Genomic DNA, 18,313 nt, shown 5'->3' on the forward strand with positions numbered 1-18,313 from the left:
GCAGTGTGAAACAGATGAGCACAGAACTGCTGTGAGAGCCCTGAGGTGCATGGGCCACGCTGGCCGGGACCCTGCAGATGAGTCCCTGCCCACGGCCAGGGATGGGGACGAGCTGTGTGCTTTAACCAGCACAGTCAGGATTGTGTCAGGAAGGGATTTTGGCACGCTGGGCGGGGTGGCCCGTGCCACCCCCAGGAGGTTTTTGGGAAGTGTGGCAGGCCCTGCAGCAGGGGGTGCAGGGAGCGTGTCCCTGTCCTGCTGTGCCTCTCTTCCCGCAGAGGAGGGGGGTGTCGGGTGTGGAGGGCTCTGAGCAGGGCTCCAGACTGGGCTGCACCCTCTGTGCTGACAGAGGTGATGTCCCTGTCCCTGCACTGAGCCCTGGGTGTGAGCAGGGAGCTGGCACAGGAGTGCCTGTGCTAAGGGCTCAAGTGGACTCGGCTCTGTGACTCTTGGTCTCCATCCCTGCACAGGTTCTAAGTGCTGAAGGGACATGTGAGTTACTGAGATGGTTTTAGCAATTTTGCCTAAAACCTTTTCATATGTGATTTCATTGCATATTATGCTATCAGCTGGGAGCTGCATGTGAACATGCAGAAAGGTGGTGCTTGCTAAATGGTTGTGTTGTTGATAAGATTATAAAACTTATTTTGTAAGAGGGTTATGTGAGTTTCCTCCCCAGCTTCAGCTTGGCAGGATCAGTGTTACACAGTCTGCTGCAGGACTGTCTCTTCAACTGTTTCTTCCAGGTTCTACAGTGGAAAGCACAACAGGAAGAAGCTGCTAAACTAGAAGCTGCTGTAGCTGCCAGAAGAAAAGAAAAGGAAGATGAGAGAGAAAGGCTACAGAGAGAACAGGAAACCATCCGTAGAGCTCAGGATAAAGAGAAAGTATGAGAAAATTTTATACATTTTTGCACATATTAATGTGTACCATTGCCTCTAAAATCTACAGCTGATCTCATAGCACATGTATTCTTGTAAAGTATTATGTACTGATGCAGAGATGGGCAAGTGATTAGTCAGGTCTTTCTCCTGCCCATTTCAGCTCTAAAGCTGCCTGAGCTGACACACCAGTGATGTTACTCTATTGCATTTCTTAGAAAAAAAAGCCTCAGCAAGTCAGTGTGTCAGTGTCACAAAAGAAGCACAGAGGCACAGCAGGGTCTGCCTGCACAGGTGTGTGCTTTGAGCAGCAGGGAAGCTGCCAGTGCTGCAGCTGTGTGCTGCAATGCAGCAGGGGAGCCCGGCAGCAGGGTGCCTGCAGCGCAGCACAGCTGCAGGGGCGCTCCTGGGGGACAATGCTCCCAGGGCTTGTGTGCTGCCTCCTTGGGAAATGGTGTGGATGCAGCTTAAGAGAAGCTCAAAATGCACTGTAGTGAATGTAACTCTTTAGAAAATCAAGCTGTGTGCCAAGTATTTGTGTTGGCCTTCTAACCGAAGTGATAAGGCAGAAATCCGTGTGGTTGTTCCACTGAGCTTCTGCCTCCGAGTCCGGTGGCACAGGGAGGGACATTTAGTGAGGGTTGCTGCTTAGGTCAGGAGTAGCTTTGCCACTGCTTCTCTTCTTGTTCCAGCTCATTCTGTGTATTTGCCTTTGTACACACGGCGTTTGTAGTGGCAGGTGGCTCTAAAACCACAGGGAAGGAAGAGGTTTAGGGAGCCAGTGCTGACCCAACCACCACCAATATTCATTTTATCTGTAAATATTCTGGTTGTGCAAACTTTTCTCTTGCTGTGTGTAATGTCTAGATAGAACAGCCAATGCACAGATGGAATAGCAGCTGTTTGGGGTCAGCAGTCATATGTTTCATTGAAGTATTTTACATCCTAGGTCTTTGAAATGGCTGATAACCTCATACTGCAGCTGCTTTTCTGGGGAATGCAAGCAGAATGGAAGTGGTGGTCTTCAAATTGTGGTGGAAAAATATATTCAAATTAGTGTTCACAGTCTGATTTTACTACTTTTGTTGTGGGAGCTCCACACCCTCTTGGTCTCCTAGTAAATATTCTGTTTGCATGTAGTGCTCTAAAATAGAAATTTTATTCTAAAAGGATCAAAATTGGAATCTCTAACTTAATGCTTTTCTTACTTGCTTTGTTCTCACTGTCTGGGCTTTGGAATGAGTGTTATTTGGTTTGCTGTATTTTGTCAAACTCTAGCTGAAAAAATACTGGGCTGAGAAAGAGCTCAAGTGGCAAGAACAGGAGGAAAGAGATCTACAACAACTGGAGGAATTGAGAAAATTAATGGCTGAACAAGCAGCCAAAGACAGAGAAAGGTAAAAGAAATTAAATGTGAATACCTTTAGTATCAATAGGATCTTCTCATAATCCAATTTGCTTTGATCTCCTGACTTTCTTTTTTAGAATAAATTGAGGATAATATATTTTTTTCCTTCATGTTTGGCAAACGCTTCAAACCATTTAGTAAGATTGCATCCTAGGTGATTGTATCCTAGATGCAATTTATTTCAGTTTGAATTAATTAATTAACATCCATCAAAATTTCAGACCATTGTAAGCACTAAACTGTCATAAAATGTAGCTGAGTAATAAGACCTATATCTCACTTTGCATAATGATTTATAATCAGGTTTGGTTTGTGTGAGGGGCAAGTGCAAGGGACACATTAACAAACTCAAAGATATTTATTGTTATCTTAGGGAGTCCTGAATTGCTCATCTAGTTGTAGATGCTCTTCACCTGTTTGATGGGATTTAGGACTTGAGCCTGATCAGGCTTGAATTGCCAAGTCTTTGTTGCACAATATGACCTTTCACAGCCTGTTGAAGAAATATTGGATTTCACAGAGGAATCCCTCTGTCAGAGGACCATAAAACCCCTGCATGTAGTCTGGTTATAACTGTTCTCCAAGTACAGGCTGACTCTTTTTACATAGAGGAAGCCACCAAGTTGTGTGGATCAAAAGTGGAATCAAAATAGGATTAAAGTGCCATTGGCATTAGATTATTAAAGTTGGTCGTAAGGATTCTGTGGGAAACACTACTTGAGTATTACTTTGTTAGGACAGCTTTCTGACAACTTAATTTACAAGTCTGTGTCCTTATGCCACAAATATATCTCCACCTTTCCTTAAACATGCCTGCAGTGGTTTTAGCTCGTAGGAGTAGGCACACATGTATTTGAATTACTAGGAGGAAATAATCACCCCTTCAGGCTATTGTGAATCAGAAGTCAGTAAATGTTGTGCATTCTGTCACTCAGAACTGACCTACTGTACAAAATGAAACATTTCTGTCCAGGCTCAGGTGCACATGTGGCATTGTCACGTCCAGAGCAGCACTGCAAAACTGACAGTGTCCTGGTATGTGCCACCTGCCAGAGCACAGAAACTGGGTTTGAGTCTTTGCAGAACACTCATGAAACATGGCACAGGTGGCACTACAGTTCTGATCCAACATTTTCAGGGTCTTTTGGAAAAGGAAAAAAAATGGGCTGACTGACTATTGCAAGTACAGGAGATGGCCTGGATAGTGCATAGAGTTTCTAACAGGTATAAAAAATTTTTTTTTTTAAACTCTGCTATTATCCTGAATTGCTTTTAATCAAAAGAAATTAATTATTTGTTTAATTTATTTAACATTAACTAATTGGGTTTGTTTATGAAAAACAAAACCTACTATCACAGAGTCTAAGGCGTTCTGTTTATTCAGGTCTTAGTTTGTAATTGCAATAGCCAGGGCTCTGACCAGATCAAAATAAGAGATTAAAGGCACTTGAAACCAAGTATAAAAGCCAAGTATACAAAAGTACTGGAAGGGTGCTCCAGCTTAGGAACATGATGTGCAGGTGAAGATGTATTTCCAAGGTGTCTGCCTTCCCTGGGTGTGGATTTCATCACTGGGCCATTGCCTGCTAACAATGAACTGCACCTTTGATAATGCTGGCTGCGCTCTCTGCAGCCTGTGGAGGATGACAGCCACAGAACAGGACCCGTGGTGCCTGGCTCTGCCCGCAGAATGCTTCAGTTTAGCACTGCTTTGTATTCCCCTGGGCAGGAAAACTGCCAGGGGCACACAAAGTGTTTGACCTTAGGCCTGGCCAAGTGCCCCCCAGCCTTCCTTCTTGGCTTGGCACAGAAGCTTCCAGAGTACTTAATTTCATGTTTGATAACCCTGGAGTATTTTAAAACATGTATCACAATAGTCAGCTCAAGCAGAGTGAAAGGATTTCAGTATAATTTTTGTCATTTTTCAAAAAAGAAGAGTCTGCTTTTTATTAAATGTTCTCCATATAAAAATCAGATAACGCTTTTTCCCTGGCACAGAATGACCCCTGAGCACTGCTGCTGTAGCATTTCTCTGCCTAAACTACACTGGACAATGTCAGAAACTGGAAGCCTCTCTGGGATATCCTCAGGCAGCCTTGTACCACACTCCTGTTTGTCCTGCTAAATCTGTTTGTCCTGCTAATTGTGATTGGGTTATTGACGCAGAGGTCTTCACCAGCCACCTGCAGAACTGTAGGTTTAGTTCTGATTGTTGCAGTTTAGAGCACAAGTTTTATGCTCCTTTGAACTTACTCTTTGAACTCTCCTTTGAACTTACTTTTTACTCTCCAAATTGCTAAAATTTGGAGAGTAAGAAAATAACAATACATGTTTTATTGTAGTTGAAGCGGCTGTCTCGTCTCAATTTCTCTAAAGGCAAGTTCAAACTTGAAGGGCAAAAGGAGAGTAATTATCCAAATTCAAAGCATGGCATTGGCAACTCCTGTAGAAGGACTAAAAGTGACATCCCAACAAATATCTATAGCTCCATAAGGAACAGACTCTGCACTATAGTCTAAAAATGCCTGAGTGAAGGTTGGAGCAGCACAGTAGTGCTGTGGGTAAAGTTCTGGAGTTACTGGTGTGAACCTCCAGCTTTTTCCTTTGAAAGAAGGGTGCAAGTCTCAAGTTTTTTTTCCTTTTTCCAGTGACAAGACTGGGAGTGAGGTGTTTCTTTTAATGGAAAGGGTTATAGGAAAGATTTCTTCTGCCATACACAGATGTGAGAGAACATTTCTTCTTGGCAAAGAAAATGGGGGAGAAAAAAAGAGTACCAGGGCTATATAAAGCATGCTAGAGAAAATCTGTGGTCTAGACACGGAATCTGAAAGGTTAGCCAAGTCGTTTAAAAGAACAACTGACCGGCCAAAACCCACCGAGAAACAAATCAAAAAGCACAACTCCCCAAACTCCTCTTGCCCAACAAACCCAAACCGAGGAACCCCAAGGAAAGAACACGTTGGAATGAAAAAGCACCTTGGTGTTTCTGAGGCATTCTGATGAACCACCGCGGCCCCACCAGGGGTGTCCAGAGAGCCGAGCAGTTTAGCGCCGAAGCGGCGCGGTCGCTGCCCAGCGCTTCCCTGTGCCCGCAGAGTGCGGTTCCGACGAGCCCTGCTGGAGGAGCGGCTGCTGCAGAAGAGGGAGCTGGCCCTGCTCCAGGCCCGGCGGCAGGAGGAGAAGGAGAAGCGCCTGGAAGCGCTCCGGCAGCAGGTGGGCTGGCCCTGGCTGCGCTGACTGCCAGGCAAGGCAAAGATAAAAGAACAATCTCAAAAGCAAATAAGGGAACAAGGTGAAAGGCACTTTAGGGCTGACCGATAGGAATTCTCTCCTGTCATAAATCCTGTGTCCTTTGTAGCTCTGAAAACAGGAATATTATGACATTAAATTGTACTGTAGGAGCTGCTGATATCTGAGAGGAGATAGAGACGGTTTTTTTCCAGGTTGGATGTGATTTTTCTTCTGTGATTTTTTCTGGTTTTTGTTTGTTTTAATAACCTTAAGTCTGCCTTGAGTCTAAGGCAAGATTTATGAGTAGTTTATATTCTTTTTAAATTCTGGAAACTTGCACACCTTGGATGACTTTTCTTCAGAGATATTTAAGTCTCTGAAACTTTTGCACATTACTTTTAAAAAAACACACTTATTTGAGTAATTAAAATGCTCACTAATGCTTCTAATGTCATAGTAAAAGTAGTGCTAGGGTAATTTTTTTATACTGCTGACTTTTGAAAGAGTAATTTTGTCTTAATTTGCATTTTTGTATGTAATCTCCTTGTTTTTTCCTCCAAAGAGGCTAGTTGGTAGTCATGATCTGTTGAGTTCTTCCCACTGAGTCAATTCTCTTGCTAGAGTAGAAAATACTTCTAGAGGGGCCTTTGCCTGGATGTTGATGTTCCCACTTCATTATACTTGTCTTATCCACATATATTCTTTGTTTCACACTAATGAAATGCTGCTGCATAAAGTATGTACAATGTTTGTATGGGGAGGGGGAGGAAAGATCTTTACTAAAGTCATTTGATGTCTAGATTTGGGCAGCCTGTAAATACAAAGGTGATATTTTATTAAAGAGATGGATGAAAAAAATATCATATGCAATTTAAAGTACTTTTTTTCTGGTTTTTGCCATTCTTCATATGGGCTTCTTACTTTAGCTATTTTGCTCATGTATCTTTCTGTATTTTTCCAAAGTAGTATTAGCCTGTATCTGAATATTTTAACACAAAGAGAGTAAGCAATGAAAAATATTAACTCTGGCACAATACAGTGTCTGGGAGTCTTTGATATTGATCTAGCCACAGGAAATTACACAGTTAAAGCAGATGCACTTCAGAAAAAAACAAAGTTGTATTATTTGGGGCATATAACTCAATGCTGTTGCCAGTGACTCTGTAAAATTGTGAATTATCACCCTGAACACCTTTGTTTCCATTGAAAGAAAAGGAAGAAAGTCTGGGCTTCCAGGAATTGTGGGTATTGCAGAATTTTGAGCTGCTGGCTCCTTGAAGAGACTGGGTTGGACACTGGAGCTCGTGCCAGCGTCTGTTGGAGAGCTCAGGGTGCTGTTGCTTCTCCCTCACAGCCCCTTGCCGTGCCCAGGCTGGCTCTGCGCCGCTGGTACAGGGTCACTGCAGAGAAGCGAATAATGGTGTTCTCAAAGGGTGCACTCCTGACAATGGCCTGCTCTCACCTTAGCTCTAGACAGGCAGAGTAATTGTGACTTTCATACCGCGTCTTTAGGTTGCCATTGTTGCGAAATTAGATCCAGCCAGAGCGGTGGCTGACACGGTGGCGTCAAAAGCTCGCATGGGCGTTGGAGCCAAGGAGGAGTTTGAGCTGCAGCAGCCCCTGTTCAGGCTGCACACGTACAGCGAAGAGCAGGTAAGGGGCTGTCGTTGTGCTGTGTAAATGAATCAGGAACTGAACCGGCTGTACTCGTGGTTCAGGGCACTCAGGTTGCTGAGGAGGCTGCTCCCTCAATTTCAAATGCACTCAAGGAACATCTTGATATCTTTAAATTCCCTCGCTGTTCCCTATCTTCTAAGTCAATGTATTTGCAATTATTCCCACTCTGGAATTTGAAAATTATTTATGAAAAGAGAGGTGCTCTGATACAATTCTGTGGTGTAATTCTGTGGTCTTATTCTTTTGGCACTGAATAAGATGAAATTCGACATTGTTTATAGCTAATGTTGTCCAGCACTGCCCATTTTAAGACATTTTAAAGGTTCTCAGTTTGGTAATGGAAAGATGTGGGTTTTGCTTGGTTATTAAAATTCCCCAAATCTGACCAATGTACGAGATTCTGACAAAACTTAAAGATGCTTTGAACATGGATATTTGGGGCCTATGCCTTAATTCTCAGCATGCTCTTTGTGTTTCAACTCCAGACAGTTTTGGTGCTGCTTGGGCTGCAGTATGTGATTCCCACCCAGCACATCCTTGTGCTCCTTCCTGTGCTGCAGGGGCTGTGGATCATGTTCCCAGTGCTGGTGTCCAGCAGCTCTGGGCAATGGGAGGTGATGCTGGAACTGGAACCAATGTGTCGCTCTTCCTTGTACTTGCAGTGTAGTCCCACTGCACGACATGGAACAGGGATTGGAAAGAGGCTTTCAAATTTTGTCAGATAAACTTCTGACAAATTCAAGAAGTAATTTCCTTCAGATTAATTGTCATTCTGACAAAAGGAAGTGGCACTGCCATGTAAGCACAAGGCGACACTGTGAGAAAAACCATAACGACATTTGAAGGGCTTGGATTCTGTAGGAACAGCCAGGGGGAGATTGGAGTCGGTGCTGCACTTGGGGCTGTGTGCACGGAGAGCATGGGCAAAGGCAGCAGCTCCTCAGGGAGCTTTTTGGCTTCTATTGATCATTGCTGTGGTTTTGTTAACAGGTCATTTCTGACCCCAGGCTCCGTGTTGAGCTCGCTCTCCGAGAAGCTGGACTGCATAAAACACTTTATGCAAGAGAGGTTTTGTCAAAACTTCCACCACCGAAGCTTCCAAGAAGAGACATGGAATCTACAGCTTTTGAAATGTAGAGCACGTCTCATCTGAGGGGCAGAGCAGCATCAGGGCTCTGGTCTGGCCCACGATATGCAAATCCTGAATTCCCTTTGGCTGTCCTAGAACTGCTCAGTTCCCTGTGTGTGCAGCCATTCTAAAGCACACCAAGCCCTTGTGAGCTGGGCTGCTGCACGTTACGCCTGCCTGGTGCGGTCCGGAGAGGCTGGGCTGTGTGCTCCTGCAGCGGGATTGCCCACGTCCCTTTGACTGCTCAAGGACTCCTGCACACAGCCCGGCCAATCTGATGTGCAGCACCTCGAGGAGGAATTATTGGGATTTCACTGGCAGCAGAAGTCCAAAATAGTTTTGCACAGCAGTTACTTTAGATTTTATTATGTTACATGAATAAATCCTACAATTTTCTTTCCAGGTTTCTTGAGAATTTGATTTTTTTAGTTATAAAATCTTCATTGCCATGAATGTTTCTAATATTCCTTGATTATGGTAAGATGAAACTTAAACCTTTGTCTATATTTAGAAGGCAACTTGCTGCATCATATTTACTGCGAACCATTCAATTTCATATTGCAGATTGGTTTTTCAGTATAAATTATAAATAGAGATAGGATCTTTATTTCTTTATTTTCTGGTGTGACAGACTCCTGAGAGTGAGCACAGGGCCGGCCCAGGAGTAGCATAATCCCAGTGTTGCAGCTGCATTTAGTGGGGAAATGCTGCAGAGCCTGCCCTGAGCTGGGGCAGTGATGTCTTCTGGACTCAGCCTTGGTGTGCTTGTGCTAAAATTACAATTCTGTGTATATTTGTGCTTTTTATTTTGGTATCTCCTTTGGGGTAACTCATTATTTTTAAAACACACTTGGTCACCTCACAGCCGGCTATTCCTGTGGGGAGACCAGCAGTGCTCTGCTGTGGGGAACAGACTGGCTGCGAGACGATTCCCAGAAAGGCATTATCCCAAACCTAGGCAATTGATTTTTTTTCCCCTTGCCTTTAAAATCAGATCTACAAGATTAAAAAAATTTGCACCACTGAAATTGAGATTATAGTTGTCATATTTTATAAATACCAAGATGTTAATCAAAAAGAAAGTTTATAGGGAACAGACATTGGTTTTGAAGTAGTGGGCACAGATTTTTAGGCTGAGACTTGTGGTTGTTTTCATGTCTTTAATGTCTCAGGGTGGAGACTGAGTAGAAGTCTATAGAAGTCTGGGCTACCTCAGAGCAACAGTAAGTCGGGGCCTTTAGTGATATAGCGAGGCCAGAATGAGGATTTTGGGGTGGGAGGGTTTCACAAAACAGTGAAACCCCCACAGATGGTGCCTGTCCTTCAAGGAAGGTCCACAAAACAGCGGAGCGTGGAGAACATGCAGGTCAGTAAAAGAGTTCCGCACAGCACTACCAAGGCTGCTCAGCCAGCAGAGCTCTGCAGACCCCTTGGCTGGTCACAAATATGGATTAATTTTCATGTCATTTACTTAGGTTTTGTCTTTATGCCCAAAGCAAAGAGATCTCCTTCCTGGAAGATCGCTGTGGACAGGAGTGAGCCTAACAGGACAGTCCTTTACGGCGGCTGGAGCCGGGAGTGAGGAATCTGCAGCTCCGTTCCACAGCCTGAGCTTGCCGTCAGCGCAGATGGTGTCAGCGCGGTCCCAGCCGCGCCGCGGTGCCCGCTGGCTCCGGGCAGCCCGGGGCCCGCAGCTCCGCCGCTCTCGGAGCGGGCTCCGCGGGCCGGGCCGGGCCCGCTCCCGGCGCGGGGCCCCGTGCTGGTGCCGCCGCCTCAGTCCGTGCGGGTGAGCCCCAGGCGCTTGCGGATGAAGGCGGCGATGAGGCGCTGCGGCCGCTGCTGGTACTCCCACAGCACCTCGTGGGACGCCCGGATCTGGTCCTCCTCCAGCCGGTCCAGGAGCGCCACGCACACGACGGCGGCTGCGGGGGGACGGAGCGCGGTCAGCCCGCGGCCGGGCCCTGGGCGGAGCGGGCCCTGGGCGGAGCGGGCCCTGCTGCGCGGCTCTCTCCTGCCCGGCCCTCTCCGGCCCTCTGCCGCCCGGCCCTCTGCCGCCCGGCCCTCTGCCGCCCGGCCCTCTGCCGCCCGGCCCTCTGCCGCCCGGCCCTCTGCCGCCCGGCCCTCTGCCGCCCGGCCCTCGCCTGCCCGGCCCTCTGCCGCCCGGCCCTCTGCCGCCCGCCCGGCCCTCTCCTGCCCGGCCCTCTCCGGCCCTCTGCTGCCCGGCCCTGCTGCCCGGCCCTCTGCCGCCCGGCCCTCGCCGGCCCTCGCCGGGAGCCGCGGCTCTGCTGCCCCCAAACCCTCAGGGGCTGCGGCAGCACGGCCAGGACGGGGCCAGGAGGGGTGGGAAGGGAGCGAGCTGTTGGTTTGTCCAGCACGCAGTTAGGTATCCTAATGCACGCTTGGGTTTAATTGAACTATGAAATTTGCTTTAGTGTTCTTGTCTAGATAAAATCATTAAGGATGTGTGTTTGGCCCTCTGACACAGAACAGGACCCTTAGAGGGGGTTTAGCCTGTGTGTCCGGAGGAGGTGGAAGCGACAAGACTCACCTTTGAGGCCGCACAGTCCACACAGGGCAGCAAATGCAGTGGACTCCATCTCAATATTCCTCACACCGGCCTCATAAGCTCTCCTTAAGTACTCCAACTTTTTTTCACTGGAAAAAGAGCATAATGCACCATCTAATCTCCCCTGACCTGGAAAGGAAGCAGAGAACTGTCACTGTTGGCCTTGCATGGCATCATGGACCACAGTTGCAAATGGGAAATCCAGCAGTGCCCACAAAGTCTTCCTGTGAGCAGGTGGTTAATTCGTATTCCCCTCAGCGTTAAAGCCGTGGAGATGTGTCTTTGTGCAGGGTAAAGAATGATGCAGGTTTCAACATTGGTAAAAGGTCGAGTCCACCCCCAGATGGGAGGTACCAGGGGATGCTGTGCTCTGTGGGGACATGCCATTGCTGCATATCAGCTGTGAAAGTCTGCCAGGTTAAATCCCAAAAATGCCAACTGGCAGCAGAAGAGGTGCAACACGCTGTGCAGAATGGGAACACTGAGGAGAGGAAACCCCTTTAATGTGGGTTTAATTTTTCTGCTGGGGCTGCTGCGGATGGAAGCTGGAGCCACTTACAGAGGCATTCCTGGTGTGGGCAGCACCGGTGTGGTCGGGGAGCTGGTCCCAGGGCACTGGTGCTCCCCTACTGCAGCTCCAGGTTCTGCTGCAGGCAGGACAAACGCTGTGTTCAGTGAGGGCAGCCATCCCGAGCCTCTGCTCTAACCCCTCCGGGGGCTCTGGCTGTCCTGCTGTGCGCTCAGAGCAGACCTGTGCCCCGTGCAGCTCCTCCTCTTGCACTGTCTGAAGGCCCTGGGGCAGGCAAGTGCTTACCTATGGCTGGCCAGCCTGGGCCACCCTACAGTTTATTGCTGCTCCTACTTTAATCCTCTCAAATGGCTTTTTATTTAAATAAAATATGGACTCGAGCAGTACACAGATGGCTGCATCTGCAAGCAGATCTAAAGGTTTATAAATAGTGCTCAGATTATTAATTCTTCATTTATTACGTTTCATCTATTCTGCAATCAGCGTTTAATTTTGCAAAGGAAACGGTTCCAGAGTAACCAAAGCTTGTTTACGGAAATCTCACAGGCAACTTAATGTTTTCCTAGTGTTTGGTAGTTCTGAAGTGACAGTCTCGTAGTAGGGGAGCAGCTTGGTAGCAAACTCAGCAAGGTGCAAGCAGTGGTACTGTGTGTTGTAGGGGTGCCTCCTGCTCTGCCTGGGCCCCCCAACACCATGTGGGTCTCTGCCTGCAGCCCTTCTGGGGCCTGGGTTCCCTGGGTAGCTTTGTCCACGGAGGAGTAGAAAGACTTGGCATTATGCGTGGTGAGGAAGGACAGACAAAGCTGGTTTTACCTTCGTAGAAGTCGTAGGTGCACATGGTGCGGCCAATGAGCGTGGGGAAGTCGGGAATGTCCCTGCTGCAGGCGAGCAGCTCCTCCGCAAGGTCCTTGTCCAGCTCGGTGCTCCGCACCACCACGTCGTCCAGCACCACCTGCTCAAAACGTGGCTGGAAGGAGGAGTCCACGGCCGTGTCAGTGATCACAACAGACCCAGCCTCGATCCCTGTGGAAATGGAAGCTGAGCTTGCCAGAGCTCATAACACCTGTGTCCTGCTGCCAAACCTCCGCACAATCGGAAAATCTCAATAGATCTATATATGCTTGCAGGGCTCTTCTTTTCAGCAAGTAAAGAAGACGTCAGAGAATAATTGAAATTCATGAAGTAGCATGGATGTACAAGTAAAATGTACAGAATCAGCACCAGGTAAGTGATTGTGAGAATGTGCTGAGTGACAGGAGTTGAGCTGCTTCTGGCTTGCAGGGATCCTGTATCCCCTACCAGCTTGTGCAGGGATGGGATGGCCAGCACCACTGCCTCAGCCAGGAGGCATGGATTCATTTGGGTCACCTCTAATCCAGGTTTTCTGCTTGGAAAGTGACACATGGCTGTAGTGGATTCAAGGCCTTTGTACACTGTGAGGATGTGCACTCTGCCAAACCAGTCACCACACGTTCTCTGGGTTTGACCCAAAACAAAATACCATGATGGATATTTAGAGACCTGGAAAAATGCTGAAGTTCAGAGCTGCATGACGTATTGCTGAGAGTTCTTTTTAATAATAGCTGTTTTGCTCTGAAGAAAGACCATGAATTGCTTACCTAAGCCCCCAGAAGTACCCATGCGTATAATAGTAACGTCCCGGCATTTTGCGTGGTGCAGCAGTTTGATCAGCTCATGAAGCATAATAGAAATGGAAGGGATGCCCATTCCATGCTGTTGGAAGGAGAGAAAAGAGAAACATCAGTCCCCACGAGGCTGCAGCAGGGTACAGGTACGTGACTGCCACAAGCTCAGGGTTATGCCGTGGCCTCTTCTGCTGCTGATGCCAACAGCAATTTTTTTGAGGGGGAAGAGACATCTTGGTGTCTTTTTAGTCTGTCCAGGTGTCTAACCCCTTCTCCTCCCCTCGATGCTTTAAAGGTTCTTCAAGTTAGTAGAGCTGGTGTTCATCCCTAGGGACCTTGTGTGGGCACACAGATGGTGCCTGTCCTTCAAGGGAGGTCCACAAATGCTTCCCAACATCTGAATGCTCCCAGACCTTCCCCATGCATTGTGAATCCTTACACCATGTGCTGACTCGCACTTGGTTGTGTCCTGCTCGTGCTCTGGGAGCGGTGAATTTCAGCAAGAACAACCTGAGCCTCCACTTCTCCATGTGCCTTCCAGCCTGTCCTCACCCACATTGGAGCATCTCTGCAACATTGCTGGGAACAATGGACAATGGAAGGGTTTGTGTCCCTTGGTGAGGACAGGCTTCAGGGTCAGGTGTTTGCTGCATGTGTTGCAGGCTGCCTGTCCTTCTTCCTGGCTGACATTCCCTGCCCTGCTGCCCTTCTGTCCCCAGCCCCTGCCTGGTTACCGCTGGCTCCCCACTGCTGGCTTGTTCCCATCCTCCACAGACAATGCTGCCTCACTCCCATCTCTGCTGCTGCTCCCCAGGGCTGGCAGAAGTTCTGCAGGCCTGGAGCTGCTGGGGCTTCTGCTGCATCTGCCCAGTGCTCTGTTGCTTGGTCATCTGTCTTCTGTTCCGTTGCTAGACCAACATCCTTTTCTTAGCTTTACTTTTAAGTACAAAAAGTGTTTGGTGCTGTGGTGTTTGGTTTTTCCTCTTGAAAATACCTCGCATTTTTTTGGTTTTGCTATCACCTTCAAAAACCTGAAGGAAGCATGTATAGAAGCTCCATTGATTAAGGAAAAAAAGCCAGTTTTTGTGTTGCTTTGTCTCCTTTCTCTTTGCTGTGAGACCAATGCTCTGTTTGCCTTGTATCATGTTTTAAATATGAAATCTTTTTGCATGTTGTTATTCTGGAACATCAGCCTGGCTTATTTGCCGATGCCTAAAAAATTAATTCTCATTGTAAATATTCAGAGCTGGAATCTGTGTTCCTGCCCCTGTGTGTTTGTGCTCAGTTGTGTTTCTAAGCAACTTGCAGAAATGTGATGTTGGCAGTAGCTCTGCATGATGCTTCTCAGGGCAGCCGTGTGCTCTGCCCCGTGTCCCCTGCTGCACTGGCCAAAGCTGGTGCGTGGCCACAAGCTCAGTGAGGGTTTGCTTCTGGCCGTGTCACTGCTGCTGCCAGGCTGGGGAACAGCAAATCTTGTGGCAGTTCTCCCCCTTGGATCCTCTCAGATTGATTCCCTCAGGCTTGATTCCCTTGGTCAGGATTGGTTTGGTTTTGTCAGAGGGACGAAACACAAGCTCTGTTGTGTGAGTGATTCCATCTGCTGTGAATCACACTTCAGACTAATCTTGTGCCTGAAGAAATGGTGTCAGGACCAAAGTTTTGGGTGCGAGTGCTCCCCAGCACAGCCTGTGTTTGCTTTTTCCTTTGTTCAGTGCCAAAAATCCTGCTCTGAAAGATTAATTAATAATAAGGCCAGCTTTTTCTTTTAGAGCCTGTATCAATGTAATGCTCCCAGCAGTGTTTCATAGTTCATGTGTGGTGAGAAGTGGTTTTGCCTCCCAAACTGAGCTAAGCAGAACACGTGCATGTCTGTTGTTAATGCGGCCCTTTCCAAATGGAGAGTGCAGGAGAATGCTATTCAAACAGGAGCAGCTTTGCCATGGCTGAGGTTGCACTGGTGGTAGCGGCTGAACAGCGAAAAGAGGAAAAAGCTCTGCTGGTGGGTGCTGGGGGAGGCGAGGGCATGTGAGGGAGAGGTGGTGCCAGCCCCGTCCCTGTGCCAGGGCAGACGGCCCCCACCAGCCGCAGCCCCAGGGGCCCCGCGAACGCGGCGCAGAACTCACGCTGATGGAGAGCACGGGCCCTGCCCGGTACATGGCGTAGCGGTCCGACCCCGCGCAGATGTCAGCCACGTCCTCCCCGGCACCCGCCAGCCCCAGCTCCTGCCGCATGAACTGGGCAAACGCCCGCATCCTGTTCGGGCTGCCGCCGACGCAGACAAACTGGAATAAAGTACCGGCGTGTTGGTACCTAGCTAGAACAAGTACCCCCGGTCAGCCTGAATGGGGCAGTGGTGGCTGTGCCAGGCACATCTTCCCAGACAAAGCAGCTGGATGCCGCTTCCTCACCATCTGTCAAGGAACATTGGAACAGCCGAGGGTCACGAAACCCAGGCTGTCACTCTGGCAGGGTGGTGACTACCCTGGGTCTGGGCAGCCATACAGCTGCACAGACTTGGGTATCAGTCCTAGGCAAGAAAATCTAAAATAATTTCACAAATTTGAGCTGGTAGTATCACCACTGATAGCAAAGCAAACCCAGATGTTGGAGGAGCTCATTGGTTAATTTATTCTGTGAACAATGCTGACAGCAATTAGTGAGCACTGCTGATGGCACAGAGGCCATAAAGTCAGGGAGTAAAAAGGACAAATTTTACATATTAAAAGGAAATATGCTTGCTGAAGGTAGGAGGAGGATGAGTGTGCAGCTGCCAGGGCAGTGCTGATCCTGCTGCCAGGGTGCAGGGCACAGGAGCCCACGCTGTGCTGTGCAAGGCTGCTCTAGCCCTGGGCACTGAGGCTCTTCCCCTGCACAACTAGGGAAAGACTCTGGTTTGAAATTAAAGAGGATGCCATCGTGACAAGTCAGTTTTGACAGCAGGGCTCAGCCAAAACTGATATGGCATTCTCCTTCTCTTGCCTCCAGTAGATGATGATCAAGATTCTTTGGACAAATGCCTCTTCTGTCTGTCCTCCAACATGGGGCCAATATTAAATCAGGTTTTACAGGTTTTTAAAAGGATGATTTTCTGTTGTGATTTCTGCCCAAAACAAACAACAACAGACAACCTCCTTGGCCAGGCTGCTTTGGCTGCAGAGTCCCTTAGCTGAGCAGCCAGACCCCACCCCATGGGAGCTTTGGCAGCAGCGGGGCCCAGCATGGGCCGGCAGCACCATGGGATGCACAGCTGGAAAGCCTGTGCAGGGGGGAGCTGCTGCCTCGCTTTTGGACCTGCTCTTTACCTTTATGTCCCCAAACATTGCTGGCAGGTCGTGCGTCTTCGTTCCCAAGTCCAAGTGGTACAGGACATCCTCCTCCATCAAGTCCAGGTGTGGGTTTTTAACAAGGACAAGCCCACTCCTGCAGGGAGACAATGAGGAGATGGGTTGGGGCACCAGGCAGTGCCCACAAGGAAGGGGACAGGCAGAAGTGGGGCACAGGGCAGCCTGAAAGCTCTGCAAAGGTATACACAGCCCTGGTGTTGGACAAGGGATGGGACAGGGACAAGGGACAAGCCAGGTGTGTGTGGTGTTTGGACCAGCTGTCTTTTTTCTCCAGGTAACCTCTTTGACATGTCTGTTATTATATCTATGTATTTGGCAAAAAATATGTCTCAGTATTTATCAATTCTGTCAATGGCTCCTTAGCTCTTTCCTTCATAGGGTTTTGCCAGCAATGTCCAGGGATGATATACTGTGCTATTTTCTATGTGACAGTTTATTGAGCTCTTAGCGAATCAGGATTTCACACTTGTCCCAAATAACTGCCTGGCAGGGTGAGTGCAGACCCTGCAGGCAGCCAGAGGCCAGCTTGCTGTCCCTTTCCACCGGCTGTAAGAGATGGGAAGCAACTAACAGTGCAGGTTACTTTTATAAATGTGGCTTAAATGAAACACGGAGATCATTTTTCTTCTCTTTTTAAAACAGATTCAGATGTTCCCATTACTCACCTCGAGTAACCTGTTGTTTCGGTCATAGCGGCTCCGTCAGAGTCAGCTGAAAGTGATACTCTGCCAAAAAGGTAAGGAAAACACTGCCTGTGTTCTCAGCTGTCGAGGTTTAGAGCGCAGAAGAGGTTTCAAGGGGCTCTGCAGGAGGTTAAATACCTCCTGTGCTTTGTGCAGCTCCCAAGGTCAACACTGGCCAGTCCCCCTGCCCCACCACCCGCTCGTGTGTGCCAAGGTTCCTCCTTGGCTGGCATGGTTCCGCCTAGGCTGGCTTTTTCGGCAGGTGCGTCACCAATAACCTTGACTGGCGGCCCTGGGGCTGGGGCCAGTGGCCTGCTGGCCCTCAGGTGACATTTTGCCCTCTGGCCGGTGGGAAGGGCACCGAGCACGTGGCTGCACATGTGCACCCTGGGGACATGGTTTGTCTGAGCTGGATGTTGCTGTGCTCCCACCTCGGGCTGTGTTTCTTTGGCCCTGGGGACTGAAGGACACTGACAGCCTGGCCACTGCTGCTGGCCTGGACACTTCTACCAGCTGGGCCATTCTCTGGCCCCAGTAGGTGCAAATCCAAAACGTCCCTGCATTTGTCTGGGGTGCACAAAACTGGAATTTGGGCTGTAGCCAACCTCCAGCCCTGCTCAGAACAGCTCCTGGACCACAGCCTGGCCTGGGGAGGCTAATTTCACTCTCAGCAATGCCCAGACAGCACTCACTGTTGGCTCTCATGGTCCACCCAGCCCCATCTCAGCTGGAGCCTGTCAGAACAGTGCTCTGTGTGCCAGGGACAGCCTTGCACAGCTCCCAGTCCAGAGCAGCCAGAGTGCTCGTGGGACTGTGGGATGAGCGTGTGATGCTCCCGCAGAAGCAGGAGGAGACTGGAGATACTGCTCCTGCTTCCTGTCCCAATGACAGGAGGCACTGCCCTGGAAGTTATTTTAGGCAGCTGCTGGAGGGGCAGAATCTGGCATTTGCTGTTGACCTCTGGGAATTGTCAATGGAACCTCTGATAATTAGAGAAGTGATAGGTAATTAAATATTGGGTGAAAGCACATGGTGTGGGGCTCACTGGCACCCTGCATTCAGGCAGTGAAGCAGTCCTGCTTTCCTAATGGGGAGGGACAGAAATTGTTGTAACTGAGGAAGTCTTTCCCTGAGCAAATGCCCATTTTGCTACCCAAATTTACTTTAAATTGCAAAACCCTGTATAAAAATAAGCAAACACTGCAAGCCAGTGTCCTGG

The 18,313-nt window shown here is 48.6% G+C and overlaps 2 protein-coding genes across 2 annotated transcripts in view; one reads left to right on the forward strand and one right to left on the reverse strand.

The window, feature by feature from the left end:
- CCDC148 (coiled-coil domain containing 148) overlaps positions 1-8,334 on the forward strand; it is a gene marked incomplete at both ends in the record, with an annotated part of 34,992 nt that extends 26,658 nt beyond the window's left edge. The window contains 5 exons of the mRNA XM_084209559.1: positions 747-887; positions 2,160-2,278; positions 5,385-5,502; positions 7,033-7,173; positions 8,188-8,334. Coding sequence (XP_084065685.1) covers positions 747-887; positions 2,160-2,278; positions 5,385-5,502; positions 7,033-7,173; positions 8,188-8,334 — 666 coding nt within the window. The remainder of the gene's footprint in view (positions 1-746; positions 888-2,159; positions 2,279-5,384; positions 5,503-7,032; positions 7,174-8,187) is intronic.
- A 622-nt stretch (positions 8,335-8,956) lies between these two features.
- UPP2 (uridine phosphorylase 2) lies at positions 8,957-17,190 on the reverse strand. Its single transcript, XM_084209168.1, has 7 exons — positions 17,077-17,190; positions 16,370-16,487; positions 15,191-15,349; positions 13,041-13,155; positions 12,235-12,444; positions 10,875-11,021; positions 8,957-10,248 (listed from the first exon to the last, which is right to left on the reverse strand). The coding sequence occupies exons 1-7, from the start codon at positions 17,100-17,102 to the stop codon at positions 10,100-10,102; spliced, it is 924 nt and encodes a 307-aa protein (XP_084065294.1). The 5' UTR covers positions 17,103-17,190; the 3' UTR covers positions 8,957-10,099.
- Positions 17,191-18,313: the final 1,123 nt, after the last annotated feature.

Source organism: Fringilla coelebs (assembly GCF_963513975.1).
Source record: "Fringilla coelebs genome assembly, chromosome: 7".
Taxonomy (NCBI): Eukaryota; Metazoa; Chordata; class Aves; order Passeriformes; family Fringillidae; genus Fringilla; species Fringilla coelebs.

Bases quoted from the DNA above. Each gene is read 5' to 3' on its own strand.
- UPP2 (XM_084209168.1), bottom strand. From the start codon at position 17,102: ATGACCGAAACAACAGGTTACTCGAG. The intron at 16,488-17,076 runs GTGAGTAATGGG...GTCTCCCTGCAG, and splicing joins GAAACAACAGGTTACTCGAG to GAGTGGGCTTGTCCTTGTTA. The intron at 12,445-13,040 runs GTAAGCAATTCA...CCATTTCCACAG, and splicing joins GGGTACTTCTGGGGGCTTAG to GGATCGAGGCTGGGTCTGTT.